This window comes from Onychostoma macrolepis, chromosome 07 (genome assembly GCF_012432095.1).
Source record: "Onychostoma macrolepis isolate SWU-2019 chromosome 07, ASM1243209v1, whole genome shotgun sequence".
Lineage (NCBI taxonomy): Eukaryota > Metazoa > Chordata > Actinopteri > Cypriniformes > Cyprinidae > Onychostoma > Onychostoma macrolepis.
The window spans coordinates 40105790-40126695 of NC_081161.1; the positions used below are offsets into that span (position 1 = coordinate 40105790).

At 36.6% G+C, this 20906-nt stretch overlaps 1 protein-coding gene across 3 annotated transcripts in view; it reads right to left on the bottom strand.

Annotated features, from left to right (window-relative positions):
- furina (furin (paired basic amino acid cleaving enzyme) a) overlaps positions 1–20302 on the bottom strand; it is an 89344-nt gene extending 69042 nt beyond the window's left edge. Inside the window, exons 1-2 of one of the 3 annotated variants that reach the window (XM_058781210.1) lie at positions 20182–20302; positions 12959–13283 (exon numbers count right to left, since the gene is read on the bottom strand). In XM_058781210.1, coding sequence (XP_058637193.1) covers positions 12959–13135 — 177 coding nt within the window. In that variant the 5' untranslated portion in view covers positions 13136–13283; positions 20182–20302. Of the gene's footprint in view, positions 1–12958; positions 13284–17432; positions 17509–18995; positions 19456–20181 lie in introns of those variants that run through there. The other 2 variants (XM_058781208.1, XM_058781209.1) reach the window with 2 other exon arrangements.
- Between the last annotated feature and the right edge of the window lie 604 nt (positions 20303–20906).

Below are 20906 nucleotides of genomic sequence, written 5' to 3' on the forward strand. Positions count from 1 at the left end.
GACAGTATTCAAATAACTTAAGCACCAAATAATTTTTTACCTAAAACAGTGATGCACATTGTATAAGACACTAAAAACAAGAAAAGGCAAACATTTGAATTTTGGTCATTTTGACTCCCTCAGACAGAGCCAGTGTGAGCATAAGGCAAGATGATTGATTGACAAGCAGAAAATGGGTAGATCCGCCATACGGACGACAAGGACTCGCAATCCAGAAAAAGCCAATGTCGCCGTCGCTGTTGTCATCACAATGAGACTAGCGTTATCAGGTTTTTGCCGAGACAAGTAGATAAATGTCCTGCAGGTGGCCGGTCCGTGTTGCACGACTCCATACTGTGCCGTTAATCGATGGTTTCTGTTGATCATTCCTGCTGTAGCGAAAGATTAATACGTCTGGAGAGCCTCAGACCCAGCCTTGTCTTTCGAAAACAAACAGCGGGTAGCAATTTGTTCCAAGCACAATATCAGCACTCTGGACGCAAATAGAAATCTCCAAGAAGGAATTCAAAACTCCAAAACCGAGGAGTGGCAAGCCAAAGCTGCTGGAATCATTTTCCCCAACTTGGAGTTAGAAACAGCCAAAATATTATATTGTATTTATTTATTTACACATATATACATATATACAGAGATAGAGATTACAAGGATAGACATTAATAGCTAACTTCTAGGAATATGCACCCCATTCAGGAAAGGATTACACTCAGGTGTCCATAACTCTAAACGGTCAACTGACACAGTGTTATCAAATGGCTGATGTGATATCCATATAATATATGCAATACAAATTAAAAATAGCAAATAACTATTTAAATTATGGAAACAATTAAATATTTGCTCAACTGGATGGACATTTGTCATCATTACATATAATGGTCCTAAATTGGTAATAAGAATTCGTCAAAATTGTATTTTCTTGATAAGATAGATAATTATTTCTCTTTTGTTTCCTGACAACCCAACATTAACTTTGTTTAACTGTAAGTTTGTATACCGGTTTGAAAAAATAAAATTTTGTATCGAGAAGCCAATTATAATCTTAAATGAAAAAGAAAATTGGCCAAGAGAAACAATTCTTTCTTAATTAGCTGGACCATACAGCAAATTACGACTCAATATTGAAAACAGAATGGATGGCGAAATGAACTGTAGAAAGAAAAGAAAAAAAATAATCCACAAATGAATTAAGATGAAGGAACAAATTATTGTTGATAACGAACCACTTCCTGACTACATTCAATTACGGTCTATCCTTTTCATTAGTAAACAAATTTTAAAGAACAAAATAAGTGCTTTTTGCTTTTTTGCCACCTCAACGTTGGGCTCATTGAATGGAAGAGCACTGCGGACTGTCAATATTCAATTACTATTAATAGGATTCATTACTTCCATATCTGCTGCAGGCATCCGAAGACAGTAAACACCCAGGAACTCCTCCTCCCATCCACCGGAGTTTGTTATCTCCTCTGGTCAGTCTCCCTCCATTAGAATAACAGATGAGTGTTTGCATTTCGCTCTGCACTACAAAACAAATTAAACCCCACACTCAAAAAACAATACAACAATTTTAGCAGACCAAACATGTTTTGTTTTTGCAGCCCTTACTTAGTATTGTCACTCCCCGGCTAATGCAAACAAAAATTGCCTATTAATTCAAGTGCACTGGCAAAAATCCAGACCATCTCAGAGTGGGCAATGTTAGACAACTGTGCTGCAGCACAGTACATTCATTTCAATTTGTTTTATTTGCTTAGAAAACTATTACAACCAAAATTAAAAATTGCCAACCTTTATCAGCTTAACCAGTGGCCTTGATTTCAAGGTAATTATGAAGAGTTGCTTAACTGGAACCACTGAAAAGGATATAGGCTATCTCGGTAAAAAATTAACTGCATTCACTGATTTTACACGCAGGATGAAGGAGGAGGAAACCAAACTGAAAGTACTGTAGAATTCATCTAACATCTGTGATTTCATAACTCATGGTGTTATGGAACTCAGTTCCAAGGTTTACCTAAAGCTTAGCCAATGGATATTTTTAATATTCACAGATTTCATTCAAATAAAAGTAAGTGTTTTAATTAAGAAACGGACCTTGTGTTTTAGATACAGTACCAGCAATAGGCCATTAAGGTTAAAATTCTTTAAAAACTGGTGCACTTATACATAACATTTGCTCATGAAGTTCACTGTAGTATTTTATAAGAAAGCTCATGACTATTTATTAAGCAACATTACCATTCACGTGGATATGAAAAACATCTGGAAGAACTTTGAGAATGCAAAAGAGCAGCAGGGCATTTTGAATTTTTTGCTTTTAAAAACAACACTGGAGATATTGATTTGAAAAGGAATATGCAAATAAAAGCATAAATGTAATTACTCCAAACTTAAAAGCAAAAAACATTAACGCAGTCGTGATTCATAAAGTTTGAATCTTTAGTTAAACGATATATAAAATTAGCATATGACCTTAAAACAGAAGGAATACAAATCAGAACATAGTCCAAAACATCCAAGCACTGTGTAATGACGAATTTTGGGTACGCATTATGTGTGCTTGTAAATGCAAATTCTTGTTAATTGAGTTCGTTCCACAGAGGTCACCTGTTCTTCAGGGACCTCTCTTCAAAAGCAATCTCATACGCACAGGTCTTTAAGCAATGCCCAATGTCAGTGGGCTAATTTGCAATGCAAATGCGCATTTGTTGTAATTTCAGCAAACCAAAACTGCAGTTCAGAAACCAAGCAGGATCAATTTATCATATGAGAACATCAAAATTTGAGTGCAGCACTTTGATTCAAATTAAATGTTACGGTATTACCCCGGTAAGGTTTAAGGGGAGTAACTTGGGGAACAGACCATGCACAAACACTTTTGCACGCTTAAACCACACAAGCGTCAATTAAAATAGTTATGACATCTAATCTCCTTATAAATGCAGACTGTCTCACATTCTGGATATTCTCCCAGTTTGATTACCAGCTAGATGGCCCTCAGCAACACTAAACTGTTTTTATTGCAAGAGACTTAACCCCTTAAAAGCCACAAAAAGTACACAAACAAACACCTGGGCTTGCAGATGCTTGCACCTGAATGTCTTTAGAGTGGAAATAACAGGGCAAATGTCAGGAAATACTGCGATGTACCAAACCCTAGCTCCTTGCTGATAGCATCACACAAGTGAATCTAAATTAACTGCATTTTGCTAAGCTATTTGCAATATTCTAATAGCATAAAAATTAGGGGTGGGAGGAAATTTTTGCATTGCGATTCTATCTTCAACAATTCGGAGCTTAGCGTTTTTGCATATTCACAGCCGTATATACACAAACACACACTCAAAACCATCAAACAAGTACATAATCTTGCATAAGGTTTCATGATGGTTGAAGCAAAACATGAGGGCAAATCACCCTCCTTGACAAATTGCTTTTGTTCCTCTTTTGCAAGTCGCTTTGGATGAAAGCGTCTGCTAAATGTATAAATGTGAACGAAAATCACAGGTTTCATTGTACAGGATACGCACCCTGCAAAATGTGCCCTTGACAATATACGGTTTCACCCGCCTTTATTTCAGTACTTTCCCTTTAAAATGCTCTACAAAGGGATCATTTATGCAGTTTGTAATGTAGTATGAATTTGATACACAATTGTTTTGATTTATTATTCATTTGTAATTATTTTATAAAGTACTTAAAAGCAATTCAATTAAATGCACAAATAAATTAAAGTTGGTAATCCATAATAAAAGTGTAGATTAATAATTGTTTTAGAATCAGTTTGTGAGATTCTCCAAATCATATTGTGAGGTGCCCAAATATTAAACTTCCTAGTATTGTCTTCTCTATGAAGGTTACACATGATGCTGCCTTGGATTAGATCTGTCTACTCTTTAAAACGGTCTTCCTGTTGTTAACACGAATGCGATAACTATTCAGTTGGCTGTAGAGACCTTTAAATCAAAACATTTCAATAGGCAACTCTTTTTGCAAAGATCAAGAATGCATTCACCATTTTTCTTCTAGATAAACATCCATTCCCCAAACACTATATCCTCCAAGCTATTGCTAAATTCTATAGACTATAACTGATAATTAAAAATTAATCATTGTCTTTACATTGACAAAGCACTAGCTCAGCACAATGTCAAGACATTGTTTTTTTTTTAGTCTTGCCCAAGGACTTGTTCGTTTTAAGCAATTCCTTTCCATTCGCAGACTATTTATCTCAGTGACAGGCCAAGGGGCATGGTGTGCACGCGAGCTTGGCCTTGACAAATTGAGCCAAGGCCTTGGTGAAAAAAGCGAAAAAAAATGCAGACAATCTAATGAAATCTCACTCCATCCGACCATGTCGAACTATGCCATGGCTTAATTAAATGGTTTGTGGAGAAACGGAGCTGGAGTGGGCGGTAGGGTGACGGTGCTTGACGAAAAGGACATTAAGCTCACACCTTAAACACATCTGGCTTTGGTTACGGGCTCTGCTTTAGGTTCAGACTCCATTTCACGAGTTCATCTTTCACTCTGCTCAACTTGGGTTTTTTCTGGGAAATCCGGACAGCTGCCGAAGCTGCAACACAGCAAAAGGACAATGAAATTCTGCTAGCGTCACTGTCATGAGGGGGTTTGCACTGGTTGCAGGCTTGTAACAACGGTTTATTATAACAGGGCTATAATTTCTCTGAAACTGAAGGAGATGTTTTGTGTGGAGGTGTCGAGGTGTGGTTAAAGAACAGACCAAACCCCAGACGGTTGTATCATTACCCTGCTGTCGTCTGCAACCTCAAGTTAGAGCTTGTTTTGCAAGTTTGAGGCGTATCCAAGATTCTCAGGGCTATCACTGTTCAGTATTGACACACTGGACAAATCGGAGCATTATTTTCCACTTAACCACTAAATCTGATCCTTTTCTCTTCGGTTTCCGACTGGGTGAGAACAACTCCATACCCGATTCCAAAACAATGGTTTAGGTTTCAACTAATGTGCTCATTAAATTTTTGTTACAAGAAAGTCTTGCATTTGTATAAATAAACTTTGTAATGTTTGACAAGTTTAACAGCATAAATCTGGTCTGTTGAAACATTAAAATGAATCCAATCATCTGTTAAATACTGAAATTAGAATAAAGGGGTGGTGTTCGGAAAAAAAATAAATAAATAAACCCTCCAGAAACTACATTATCAACTTAAGTGCACACTTACAGTTTTATAAAACATTCAATAAAAATAAAAATAAAAAGTTTTAATTAAGGGCTTCCAATCTCTAAAGTAAACCCTAAATGGCAACAAATGGAGTTAAACTTATGTTGTTTACTTATGAAATTATTTTGAAAAAGCAGGACAAACTTAAATGATTTCTTTCACAGACTGCACCAATCAAAGTTCACATTAAACAGTGGAAAAATCATTAGCCTGTATGTAAAAAAAATATGAAAATTATGCAAATAATATTATAAAAACAAATAAAATATATACTAATATTCAAAGTTTGTCTGGATTAAAAGCATCATTACTCCAGTCTTGAGTGTCACGTGACCCTTCAGAAATCATTCTAATATGCTGATTTGCTGCTTAAGAAACATTTTTGATTATTATCAATGTTTTTTTTGTGGAAACCATACTACATTAAGGATTAATTAATGGATAGAAAGCTCAAATGAACAGCACTTATTTTTACAAAGCTTTGTTACAAATTTCAAGTCTTTACTGTGTCTTTTATTCAGCAATGACGCATGAAATTTAAGAGTTTTGAAAAGGTTTGCATTTAAAAAAAAAAAAAAAAAAAATTTATTAAGTCTTTTTGTAAACAAGAACCTGTTGTTTCAACAGAAAAAGTGTCCACAGAAAAGAACAAAAGTAAAAATGCATGGCTCCTTTAATAAAAACAAATGCTAACAAACAAAATACTAAAACACCCCTCTAGTCCTTCGTTAGCTCAGGGGAGCTGTATTAATTACTGGAGTTGCAGCAGACACATGGCAGATGACTTGTAGTGGCTCTTTAACAGTCTGGCAGGAGGCTTGGGCTTACATGTGTGAAAAGATGTCAACAGATGTAAGAAAGCCTTCCACACAGAAAAACACCACCCAAGGCTGCTCAAGAACATAAATGAATAACGTCATTATGAAACAAACTGGCTTTTTAGACTGTCTGGAATTGTAACTGGCTTTAAAACAAACACCAACTCCAAACTTTAAGAGGTGGGATCTTTATTACAAAGAGCATTCTGGCTTTATGGCTCCTTCAGCTTGAACTGCAGGTTGCACAAGAAGCACTTCAAAGTAGTCTGCTTTCCACACTGCCATATGATTCAAGCAGCTGATGTCAGGACGGGGAACGGCACACGATTGCTTGCTTAGAATAATATCATATGATCAAAGCATTGCCAGAAACAGCTACATTTCAATGGTCAAGAAGTGTTGGGGTTGGCACACCTGACAACTTTCTCAGTATTTGCTAAGGTGTTTTGAGTAGTTTCTATGCTGTTCTGAATGGTATAACTATGATGTTCTGGTCTCTCTTTCATTGTTTTTTGTGTGTTTTATCACCCACAAGGCAAAGCTTTCGTTTAAATATAAGCTTATTTAATTATGCAATTAAATAAGATTAAACTTTATCAAACCACATTAGCACTGGGTAATCATTCGGGAACTATTTTTTCAGTTTTCAAAACAAATAAAGCCACTCGTTCTTAATGCCAATTCAAAATAAGGAGTAAAACCGAACAGGAAGAGGGACTGGTTGTGGTCTACAAGCACAACAAATGAATACAACTAGTCACAAGCATGTAGATCGATGTGTCAATCAATGTCTATCGACCCAAGGAGTTTAAGATCTCGTACTGCAGTCTTGAGAAAGACACCCAGAGTAAGAATGATGCTTACGGTTCTCAGGAAGACTGCCCTCCCTGATGCTTTTACAGTATCCTCACTCTCAAATCTCACTTTCCCTATCTCACAAAAGACAAGTCCATGCTCATAGCTCATTAGCTTTCACTAGAAATATCCAACCGTGCTGTAATTGTCTACAAGGAGCAGTGGGGAATCACAGGAATAAAGACAATGGAGCTGATTAAGTCTCCTGAATCAATGAAACGGTACAATGCACTGCACTATACTTGAAAAACAAAGATTTAAATCAAAGCGATGAACACCCTGGCTGTAAGGTTCATCTTTTGTGCTGTGCTTTGCGGAGAAGGCAAATTGACAGTTAAAAACTGAACAACAACAACACGCTTGCACCAACACGCGGAGTTGCAAAACAGTGAACTGTGATGCAATGTTTATCTTGTAAGAACACCTCTCTGAACCAATGTGATGAAAAAGATAATGGTTTTTCCTGAGAAAATGCAAATCCATTTTTTAAAACAAAAAGAAGTCTAGTTTCCATGAATAAAACATTTAACTTCATAAGTGGTTTATATAAAATGGAGAATGGGAAAGGATGTACCTAGGCACCTCAATGAAGAGGGTCAGTCTGGACTACGACGAGCCATTTCCTCTCAACAGCTGAAACTCTCCGGAGGCCAATTGCGTGCTTTTTTTCCTCCTCTTTCCTTCTGGGTCATTTTTAGCCTTAAGCTTTCATATTATCTTCCATTGCAACATTTTTGAGGGAGCGAAAGGAATTCGAGCGGGCTAAAAGGGGTTAAAGAAGATGCATGAACCACAGGCGCACACCACGACAGCTTCTGGGAAAAAAAATGGCAAGCTTGATACATGTTTGCGGTTCCCATGAATGTGGCACTGTTTTCCGACTCACAATCCCCACAGTTTCAAAGAGAGGCATGGGAACCCATCAAAAGCCATAAATCATTGAGCAGCTACGTAAACATTCTTTTGTAAAATAGTATTATGGTTGTTTGAGGACACAAGACAAGTTTTGTTTTTGATGTTCTGCAATCCTTTTCTCATAAAGCAGATATTGCTTCTAGGAAGGTAAACAAGCCAATGGGGTAAAATAACCTTCGAATCCAGATTCAATATAACCTGCATTCTGTGTTGTAGGTACAGAAATAAGGTTAAAGCAAACATTAAGATATTACAAGACAAAATCAGCATTATATGAAAGCCGTCAAGTGAAAGCGAATAAAACAGACTGTAGTTTAAACATCCACTCAGACATGACCATTTGGTTCCCAAACTGAGAGTGAAAACATTGCATGACTTAATACAAAGGCAGCCAATATGAACATATTTGATGCTAGTGTGCTTTTGAAGCAATGAGTACTATTGTGGCTGGTTAGTACAAACAGACAAAATAAACAATCACTTGTAGCTTTATCATGTCAAGCCTGGTAAGTACACATTGTAGCGTACAGGGAAATAATGTACAAAATTAACTTTATGCAAAGGTTAACCTTAAGCAAATGAGCAGTGAGTCCACCAAGATAAATAAGCAGGAACAGAAAAAAAAATGTAAGTAAAAACAACAGAAAAAGTTAAATTGAGGGCATTACATGCACTGATAATCGTTAATCTTGCCCACAAGGTCATGCATTTACCGGCCAATAAAGGCTTAAAATGTAAACATCAACAATTTCTCTTATGCTGAGAAATTTTTTTTTAATAAAATACGTATTTTTCAAAAAATGATCTGAATTTACAATTCTTTTGCTTTAGACCATCTACAAAATGTCCAAAAAAAGTCTTTATAGTTATTTATTAGATCTTTGTGATCAGATTTTTAAAAGCTATGACCACTAAGGAAGCCTAAGGTTATATCCGAGATGCTGATGTAAGAATGGTAATATGATGAACCAATATTAAAACTCCTACACACAGTAATTGCACATCCTACTTGTAAAGCTTTGATTATTAATTCAAACTGAATAGAGTTCAAGCTCATCAAAAGTTAAAATCTCACAGCAGAGTATCTGAGCCAGGAACGATGCTTGTAGCCTTTCTGACGCTTGCTCATCAGGAAACAACTGAAGAAACTCAAAAGTTCTCTCATGTTAGCCTATGTGCTTGACTAAAAACTAGAAGCTCTTCTGTGAATAAAACATTAGAAATATCAACTGTCCTCTTGTAGAAAAGCAACACGGCCTCTGTAACAGGAACTGCTAAACGAGTCTCTTAGTCATGGAAAAAAGAACAACATGGAGAAAAAAAAGAAAGCAAACAGCAGGACCGCATGAATTAGTGAATGTGGCTTTGAACTTTAATTTATAAGCATAGCAGGATGTAGGTTAGTAGGCAAGGCACTAAATCCAACTGCAAACGAGAACATTTCTGACTGCCATTTCATTTCACACATGCTTTCTTTAATCAGACATCTTAAACCAGTTACTAATATTTTTAAATTGCGTTTCTTAATTTTAAACAAAGTAACTCCTTCACAATTTTTGTCAGTCAACTACGGTGGCTCATTATGATATCGCGCAAGCCCCCATAATTCAACTTGTGCCTTGGAGCAAATATACTGCTGTGTAGTCCTGGCACAATTACGTGCCATAAAATGTCAGCTGCAGCCCAGGATCCTGCTTTCCCTAGACTTCAGCGCAAAACACCTGCAAGTAACCGTCTGGTTTCACAGCTGTGAAATGCTTCAAACAGATTCATTTCTGGTAATCCAAGCTCTTGTTTTCCATCAAAATAATAATCAAATAAATTGAACAAGGACTTTCTCACAGAGAATTCTAAGTGATTTTGGGTGGGACTCATAATTGTTCTGTGTGGGATAGTTGCCATGTACTATATACTGCATTAAATGTAAAAAACAAAAAACAACAAACAAGCGCTCCATGACGACGTGGCCCTGGAGCGTCTGTGAATTATGCTCATAAGGGAATTAAAACAAAGATAACTACAATGGAACAGATGGATCTGTCTCATGCAGTCTCATATAATCCTAAAGACTTCACTGAGAAACCATCGAGTCACAACGGCTGCCTAAACTTCAAACCCAGAGGGAGGTAACAAACTGAATCCTGACCAAGCAAGCAGGAAAATAATGAGATGAGGAATCTGGATGGTGTCCAGGACTTGAAGGCATCCACCTCTATAACCCATATTTTCTTTGCAGACTTCGGCGTACTCGCAGCCTCTCTTTATAAATCTAATAATGGCACACCTCAATAACATAACCAAGTCACCTCATTTATTAATTCAGTCCATTTCCTCGGCCTTAAGAACAACTTAAAATATTTTTTAATAAGATTACTTGATTAACAGTGAAGCTTATGCATGAAATTTAACATGCATATCAAGTCATCAATATATAATCTAATGAAATTGGTGGGTATTTTTATGCAAATCCATTACCTTTTGAATTATTACTGACTACGATATTCTGGTCTCTAGCTGGCGAAGTCTTTTGGATTCTCATTTCATTGTTCGCTCAAAAGTAACAGCACAAAAGCTGCATGATTTGAGGTATCGTTCATGTGCATAAGCGTTAAATCCTAATGTTGAATGCTTTTTTAATAGAGGTTTGCCTTTGAAACCACTAAAAACAGTACTAAAATCATGCTCAAGATGAAATTGACAGCTTTTGAGCTTGCTTTCCAAGTTCACCTATGACTTAAATGTTGCCACGCTCGAGAGCACATCAACGACTTATTCATGCCTCTAATTACATCACCCAAGAAAAACAGGAGAGTAAAGGAAAAAACTACACAATAGCAACTGCACAAGAAAAAGAGGAGGCACTGTTTGGATAAATCTGAAGCTTTTCTCAGTCTGTAGAAGAAATCCTCCACTTGGAACACAAATGAGACCTGTTAAAAACGTTAAGCCTCCGGCACTGGTGTAACCAAACCATACGCTTTTCAAACTCGGCCAGCAGCGCTGTCAGCATGTCTCATCACACAATGTGGGTCTGGGGCTCGGCCAGGTGTGATTTCTGCACAGCGGAGCTGCAGTGAGAGAAACCACGCTTCAATCTTATTACAAAAGATCACAGGTGATTTACAGTGATCCGTAGCAGCTCGACAGGCCAACAAAACGGTTTCAAGCTCAAATGCATCTTGTGGCTTCAAGTTTCTTCCCCTACTTACGACTGTGAGCAACAGTTTTGAAAGCTCACGGCATCAAATTGCAAAATAGAATTACAATGCAAATGAAATTTATGCGTTTAGTTCTTAAACATGGATCAGTGGGTTCTGGTAAAGTGCCAAGAAATTCAGACTATTAATTAACCCCCATCAGAAATAGACTTTCTATGCTATGATGTCCTAGCACAAGGGACTTTTAACATTTATGGACACGCTAAGCATTTTAATAATAATACCATGATGCACCACTTGTCATTTGTCTGGTCCTACAAAACCAATGCCAGTTTAACTAATGATAAAAGCAGAAACATGTCTGTCGTAATGAATGAGCCATGAACCTGAGCACAGAAGCTGCATTTTAAAAATCGTGCACACGCACTGCCTCCAAACACTAAAAATGGCAGCGTTATTAGTTCATCTCTCAAGAGATACAGGGACTGTATGCCAGCTTAGACCCCGAGGCATTCATTTTCAGCAATTACTAACCGCAGCATATTCAGTGCTCCCTACAAAGCGTGCAGGGATCCATTCATCACCTGGTTTTACAGTAGCATCTGGACACTGGGCTGTTTGTCTTTTAAACTGAACCCATTACTGGAAGGATGGGCTGTAATGCACATCTACATTAATCATCTAACCTAATGAATTGGCTATCGACTTATATAATGTGCTTTCAATTACGTATGGGGATTGAAAAATCTGATTAGTGTTCAAAAGTAAGAAGTTGTGAAACAAAACCTACAGGCTGTGCATGCGTTAAAAAAAGCATACATTGGTCAGGAAGTGAGGTCGTGGCATATTCTGCTCAAGCTTACAGTCAAGGGCCTGTTACAAGCTGAGAATATCAAATGACAACCGGAGAACGAGGAAGATGTTTTATGCATTCCATCAGAGAGAGCCAGAGCATTCAGACGTAACATACAGGAAATGTTCAAAATGCATGAATTTCCTGAGAATGGGGAAATGAGAGGAAGAAAAGGACAAATCTGCATCTTTAATAATTAGAATCCCATTGTGCAGTGGCACACTTTGAGATCTTTGCTTTAAAAGTTCACTTCAAAGTCACGTGGATGTGTTTGGGACTGACAACCATATTTACTAACAGTACTGCAAATTTTCATCTTAATACAACAGCTAACAGAAGCAACACAAAGCTACAAGTCAGATCTATCTTCTATTGAGAGCTAATCTTAATGACAAGTTAATCGGTCAAATCTTACTTTAACTGACAACAGCTTCATAAGTTATGTAAACATAAACTGTACTTAACACACTAAATCATGACTGATAATAACCCTGAATTCAGCCTAAGGTGGTAGATCTCATGACTAAAAAAAATAATAATAATAAATAAATAAATAAAAGAAATTTCCAGAAAAACAAAGTTATTGGTTCATGATCAGCATTCATTCTGTTAAAATTGGGTCAGTGATAACGAAAGCACAAACTGGTTCTCTCACCACAGACACATGTAATATGCAAGCAAAGCATTACTCAAACATGCCAATAATTTTTTAAATGAAGGCCAATTCCAGAACATTAAAAAAACACTTTTTCCAATATAAAATAAAAAATAACTTTAGGCCACACAATGCGAGTCCGGTGCTTGGCCATAACTGATATTTAAATGATACATTTATAAAGTATTCATTGTGATCATATCTGTTCTATGGACTTTACTTTTTGCTGTAAAAAAAACTAACAAAAAAAACAAGTAATATCATAGTGCAAATGAAACTTAATGGCCCTAAAACTATTTTCTTTATGATTTTTTTCTTTTACTTTTGATTTTGAGGTGAACCATTACCCTCTACTTGTCCTAGAACTGTCTACGCTGACAACAGGCATCTCATGAAGCCAACAACTTTCATTTTGAATGAAACATGCATGCAAGAATGTGCAACCCATGCGAGCTTTCCAAACATGCAAGAATTACTTGTCTGAACAGAACACTCACCTTCCCATGGTTTACAAAGCCATGCTTTCTAGCGATCCGGTTGGCTTCCTGCTCTCCCCCTGTGATGTGGACGGCCCATGTGTTGGTGTAAACCTTCTGTCCAACGGATGGCCGTGGCTCAGAGGTCACGAGAATAAGTAGTGTTCCGAGCGTCAATGAGGCAAGCCTGAGATCCATCAGACACAATGGAGGGAACCAAGGCAGGAGTTCCTGATGTCACTACGTCTGTCAGCACAGTGGCCCTCTACTATATCCGTGCTTCCCTGGGCACATGTAGAGACAGAGCCGAGGAAGAAAGATGGACTCTGAACAGTTCAGGAATCACCTGGGGAGGGAAGATTGCAGAATGAGTCATCCGAGTTGCTGGTAAAATTGAGGATACGAATCACAGATGAGTTTTAATACCTCTGAATTGACTAACTGGTTAGAAATTAGCAGCACACCCAAATAAACAAAGCTTCATTTTGCTGGTGAGAGCTAAATGCAGGGGTTCGATTCCAATCCGTTACAGAACCTTAGTCACATTTTATTTGACGCAAATGTAAAAGAGGCTGTGAGTAGGACCCAATGATTTCAGTGTTGCAGAAAACGCGGACGGAATCACAGAATCCAGCCATAAAAATGGAATTTATTGTATAACGCAGAATGTCACGGGATTTGCCAAGTTTTTAATGAATAAATCAAAAGTAGGTCAGTACACAAACCAAAACACGATATGGACTAGTGTATGTGAATATTAAGCCGCAAAAATACTAATTAAATATGACTCCTGCATGTTCTGCGTATCTCTGTGTGAATGAACAGCACAGACGCGCGGTTTTGTTTACACGTATTGAAGCACGTGTGACTCGCCCTGTGATTTCAGCCTCTGCCGCCTCAATTTATGAGTACATGAACACATAAAGAGTCACTTCATGAGCATTTACCATTTCTTTTGAGTAAAACTAGCATCAGATATACAAACAGAGAACTAAAGGTCTTCACAGCAACCCATCAAAGTTCGATTTAACTTGAAGAAACCGTGACAGAAATATTAGCTACTTAAAGGTGCTGTATGTAGGATTGACACCTAGCTGTTGAACTTGGTATTACAGTCCAAATTCAAAATATTGGAGTCGGTTTTTTTCACCCGGCCCCTCCTCCTCAGACTTGACACACACGCAGGTTGCCAAATTAACGACACCAACAGGAACGAGCGCACATGACGATGAATTTAATTAAATATGTTGTGTTTTCCGCCAACTGGCAACCCGGGTGCCAAAATACAGTTGGGTATACTGGCAGTGGGCAGGTTTCAAAAACCATAACAAACAGGCCGGAATACACATTTTCAAAGGAGAATAACTGACTGTAGCATGTTAACTTAGCATGTTTCTTAAATATCTGCAAACATATTATGGTATTTTTATACTTTAGTAGAGTCAAAATCCTACATACAGCACCTTTAATGCAATAATAGTACTAGGAATATTTACCAGAAAAATTATTTACCAGAATTTTAGCAGGAAAATGTAAATACAAAAAAAACAGTATTTCTGGGAAACAACAATAAAATAATAAATTTTTTTTTAATAAAATCAATTAATTAGAGATTCTTTTGATTACTAATACTTAATGAAACCTTTAAAATGGAAACCAGAAAATTAATGTAAAACAGAAATTGGTAAAAATAAAAATGAATTTCAGAAAACAAAACTTTTCATAGGGCAAAAAAAAAAAAACAGATGCTTTCTGACTTCCATAAGTGATGTGCCAAGTCATTATCTTTGCCGGTAAGTCACCAGTAAACTGAAGACGGGAGGGAGGACAGCGGACTTATTCTTCTAGAGAAACAGTTATCAACTTCCATGTTGTTATGACAGACTATCATCTCTTTGGAAAACCATCTCATCACTTCTCCTCTCTTATGACTAAGCAAGCGCTGATGCAAGACTCTTGTTGACTTGAGGCTCAACTTGCCATGAACTTAAGCCGGTGATTATGGAATAAAGCAGCGTATTCAATTTACCCTCGGCATCGACCAATCATTTATCTAGAGAAAAATAAACTTTTTCCCCGGAAACCACCTTCATTGACTGTTGGGATGAGTTGGCTTGCAATTTATTTGATCTTATAGAACAGAAAAAATAAAAAATAAAAAATGAATGAGAAAACAAAACTTTTCATAGGGCTTTAAAAATGTTTCTTTTTTTTTTTTGTTAAACTTTCAATAAATTGCCATTTAATATTGTAAGTTTCATGCTTTTTGATGAATAAAGTTGAATTTAAGCATTAAAACAGGAGTGCAAAAAAATTTAAATAGAAAAAAAAAACTACGGAAATTGGTAAAAATGGGAGTTGAAATAAGTTTCATTAAATGTCTACCGGGGATCGTACACAAAACATCTAAAATACGACTTAAATTTCAGACAAAAACAAAAAATCCAGAATGCATAAGCTGTGAATAATAAAGGGTGTTCACCTTGACAAAGATTTGCAGGGATCAGAAAGCATTTGTCTTCAAATTGAGTTGACAATTCGACATGACTTGAGCAACAGCAAATTTACGCAACTGTGCAGCATCATGACACGCTCACGTGATTTGCCGCCTGATACAGCTGGATAACATAGCGGAGTACAAATGCAACAAATATTCTGCACCCTCCAGCAATTTAATCACCATCAATGCACACACTTGTTTAGATGCCACCTAAGATATTAATACTGTACAACCATACTAAAAATCATGCAGAGTCAAACACTACCAGCTTAGTCTCAAATGCCCAAAACAAGCAAAGTTTCAGTTTTACAAGGTCTAATCTCTGAAGACGAAAAAAAAAAAAAAAAAGGATGCTTTCTGACTTCCATAAGTGATGTGCCAAGTCATTATCTTTGCCGGTAAGTCACCAGTAAACTGAAGACGGGAGGGAGGACAGCTGACTTATTCTTCTAGAGAAACAGTTATCAACTTCCATGTTCAGTTATGACAGACTATCATCTCTTTGGAAAACCATCTCATCACTTCTCCTCTCTTACGACTAAGCAAGCGCTGATGCAAGACTCTTGTTGACTTGAGGCACAACTTGCCATAAACTTAAGCCGGTGATTATGGAATAAAGCAGCGTATTCAATTTACCCTCGGCTTCGACCAATCATTTATTTAGAGAAAAATTTACTTTTTCCCCAGAAACCATTTTCATTGACTGTTGGGATGAGTTGGCTTGCAATTTATTTGATCTTATAGAAGAAGAAAAAGAAAGAAAAAAACCCTTCTTGTCCTGAACAAGTCTGGATCACCTCAGCAGAGCTCTCTGATGATTCAATGCACGTACTATAGGTGGAGCGATTCATGCCGAATCCGGTTGACCTGTCCACACCCTTAATGGCCTCTTTCATAATCACATAAACGCTCGTTACACAGCCTCATTGGACAAAATGAGTGCTTTTTTGTGTAAACAAGAAAGGCAATTGAAATTATGTCTCATGATCTGATAAAACAACCCATCTTCTGCTCACATTTGCATTCTGTTTCACATAAAGGCCAAAAAAACAACACTGCTGGCATTTCCTTTCAGGACAGAGCTATTATTCTATTATTCCTCATGACAAACGTTGTGCTCATTGCTGTGTTGGTTTAAATGACATGTCCTTTTTTTACATGCTCTTTGATTCTCAATTATCGCCATAACTTCAAAAGAATGCTGTCAGATGTGTTAAACTGGACTTCTTTGAAACCTAGAAACAGACGCACTACCTGTTATACAAGAAATTTACCATCAGGAAAGAAAATATACTGTATATTCTGAAACATAGATGGGATTTCACACAAATACTTTTGCATTTTCAAACTCAATATGCAGTATGTATGCATGCATGCATGAACCTAAAAGTCAAGTTTTAACCTATTCTTGATGTTTTTATTGAAATTATACGGAAATCGCCCTGCATTTTAAGTTTCAGGTTTGAAAGCACAACAATGAGAAAAAAAAAAAAAAAAGACAATTACAGCTACATAAATCCTGTAAATGCATTACATGTTTAGTACGCTAACTCAGCTTTACTGTAAAGTAAACAGCTTACAGCAGTTTTGATCACAAATCAGTAAACACTGTTTATGAGAACACTGAAATATTACTACAAAGCTTTGACAACAGCCAAATAATTTAGTTAGATCAAACTAATACACATGCATAAACAAAATTAGACTACATACTCTAACTTCCAAGACCATCATTTTCACAAAGTATTTCACAAACATTAAAACTACACTTCCACAACCCCAAATCTTTAGCAAAAACAAAAAGAATAATAGTAGTAATAATAAAATACATACATTTTTCAGAAAAAAAACATTCACAGAAAAACATGAAACTAAAATTGTTTACATGCAAGTTAACATGCACAGCAATTTGTATTAACTTAGTAATAGTCTACAACTCACTTAACCAGGTTTTTAATCAGGTCAAGATAAGAAAAAAAAAAACACGATACTCACTTGAGCTCTGAACGTGTGTCTAACCCAGATTAAGTAGGCTAAGCACTAAGCAAGAAGTGCGTAACTTTACTGACAGCAATTTAAAGCTGTGCCAGCCCCGATTTCAAAGTACACCCACTCATGACATCACAACATGGTTAACACTTAACAGGGAGAGGAAACCAGCACAGAGATGTTTGACGGTAATTGTCGATCACTTGGAAAAGAACTCAAGACAGGATGCAAAATGTGGGACTTTTAGATTCATACAAGTCTGCTTTATCCAAAAATGTTGAAGGGAACCTAAATTTTATTCGTCTGCTTTATATATATGCAATCCATTCTTGATTTCAAAACACAAGCGAATGCTTGTTCCAAAGAAGAGACAAACTTTGTTTCCTGGCAAGCATTACACTTGGATCGGTAACGGATGAAATATTAGTCTCATGAGGAAAAAGAATGAAAACATGATCAATTTAACTACTTCGAGGGTAAGAAAAACACCAGAAAAAAAGTAAACATTAACTAGCACTTCATGCATTAAGTTAATAATACTTTACTTTTAATAAATTTATAAAATATTTAATGTTGAATACTCTACTTCACACCAACAGAAAAAACAGAGAGCATACACCGAAAATAGACAACACAGAGCACCCCACTTAAAAAACAACAACAACAACAACATTAACCCCAAGTGGCATCTGCAAACAAACTATGCTTTTCAAACTAACTTGGAGGCATTTTTGTGATAACTTTTTTTAATCAGTATTAAAGTTTTTTTCTCAAATGCGCAAGAATACGAGAGTTGAAAACTATGACAAAATACCATTAAATAATGCAGCTAAACAAATAAATAAGTTAAAATTCACACACACATACATACATATATACATATATATACACACATATATACATATATATGTGCTTGTATTATATATTATATACACGCACGTGTATGCGTGTGTATATGTATGTGCATACACACACACACACACATATATACATACACACGTAGGTCATATAGATAGATAGATATTTATTTTCTTTTTAAATTTTAAGTGTGCATATTTGTATTCACACTAGCAGGGTAACCACAGAAGGGAGGAAGGTTAACAACCAGAATGTTCACTTAAAAGTGTTCAATATCTATTATTTAAAAACCTCAAAACCAAAAAAAAGGGGGCTTTACTATGAAAATCGTTTTGCTTGAAAAATGTTTGTGCTGGCTGTCTTAAAAATGAACAACAAAATATCAAACCAACTGCTATACCCTGGAATTAAATTACGATTCAAGTGTCCAATTACTTTTAGGGGAACAAGTTACATACGTTTGTTTCCGCATTTATTGAGCTGTAACTTAACAGCTGTGCGCCAGTGTGTCTTTTTAAATAAGTCTAGTCTATAGAATAAGATAATGTTATCAGAGGAAGACAAGTATTCAAAGAGATAGTCATAAAACATTCTTATGTGGTTCACATAAGTTTGTAGACTTACTATTAGTACGGAATAAGTCATATGATATTTCAATACAAGACACAACAATCCTCACAGTACTCCATAAATACTAATTTAATTTCTTACCTCAACAGCATCAGCTTCTAATCTTCCGTTTCCTTGGACACAACGTAAATCCACTAAACCTGTCCACAGACACGACGAAAAGTCCTCCGTGTTTGACTGACCCCAAAACAAAGCTAAACTCAAGACACCGACGGAGTAGCGTTGTCAAGAGGACAGACTCGAGTGTCCTGGCGTACTGGACCGTCCTAAAGTCCACGCGCACTCATCTACTGTACAATAGGGAAACTTTGCGATAGGTTTGCTTGCTCTGTCGCACGTAACGTGACGCTAAGGCATCACTGAGACCCGGTTCGTCTGAGCCACCTTTGGACCGGTACGCCAGCATAGTTACGGACGCATGCTAGAACGTTTCAAAACGGCAAAATCAAGTAAACAAACAAATTAATAAAAAAAAATTGCACCTCTATCCAGGGACTGGACTGGAGAGGCGGTCTACGCACGGCTTCTCAGGAAATACGTCACAGATTTACGCAATGAGATGCGACGTCAAGACGCGTCCACTTGAGCGCGCGTGCATGACTTGCGCGCGCCATCTGCTGGACACACACATGCGCAGTTTACTTCAAAAACACAAGGTGCTTCTTAAAGATTCGTAACGAAAAATAGAAAACAAATATAATCCACCGAGATTATAATAAATATTGAAAGGGTGTGATTTTTATACTTTATTACAAGCGTGCAGGTTTGTGTCTATTCAAGTTAACCTTCATATTTTTTCTAGGGAAAATGAAGCACCTGGATATGTAAAATATACTAGATATATACGATCTGTCAATTTGACATAAAATACAACTATTGTATTCAAAATTAAAGCTCATTATTAAGAACTTTAATTTCAGTATTAACATCATAATGCATTTTTTTTTTCTACTTTAAGAGTTTCTCCAGCCTTACAGACTGTTAAATAAATAAATAAAAATTGAATTTGTATGTGCGCTACAATGCAATGTTGTTGTATTCTGTATTACGCATTTTCACGCTAACTTTTGCGGGGGTAAAAATTGTCGCGCATGCGCAGTTCACTTTCAAACCCAAAACGTGTGTTGGATTTTATGTTCGCACAATAGCATGCGTTGAATCTTATCACTCTTCTTTATTTTATCATAAACGTGATCATGAAACTCTCTGAGTATTTTAGAAAATTTAAATATGTTAATTTCAATATTAAGCGCAACAGCAGTCTTACCACTCCTGGAGTAGTACGATGAAGCAAAGCAGTCCTTCAAGTTGGAATGCAAATTAGGCGGGTAAATGCGTCCTCTCTCGAGCGCCCATCAATTAGATTGGAGCATCTACCCACAGCTGACTTAATGATCCAGCTAATGAAGCTCAAACTCATTATGGTCACGTCAAGCGGGATCACGTTTCAAAGCGTATATTTCATATTTCCCCGCTTGCTTGCCATTATGGTAATATTCAAGCATCGTTGGTTTGATGACCAAAGGTCAAGCTATGTTTTATTTGTCAGTAGTCTTTGTGAAAGGCAATGTAATGGACTGACAACTCATCATGTAGACGGGCAGTTTGTTAGCGAACTGTATTTCATTATGAATGCATTAGAAACTTTTTGAAAAGCTTTTGCTCCTTAACCCAAAATCTACAGTCGTCTCTACAATTATGGAAGGAGCCATCCTTATTAGATTTGTTTGCAAAAGTCTTGGACGTAAACAAAATTGATGCATCATCATATGGTCTACAGAATCATTTAGAATCTGGTTTGTTTATTTGTGCATTACTGAACTGTCTGATTAATCTGTGTAGAACCATGCAAGAGATAGAGACTTTAATATATGTGGCATGGTGGATAGTGTTGTGCATATTGAGATGCATTTGAACTGCTGTATTCATTGGTTCAAATTAGTTCTCTGTACCTTCTTGTGTGCCCTCCACTGTTTTTCTTTTTTTTTTCAT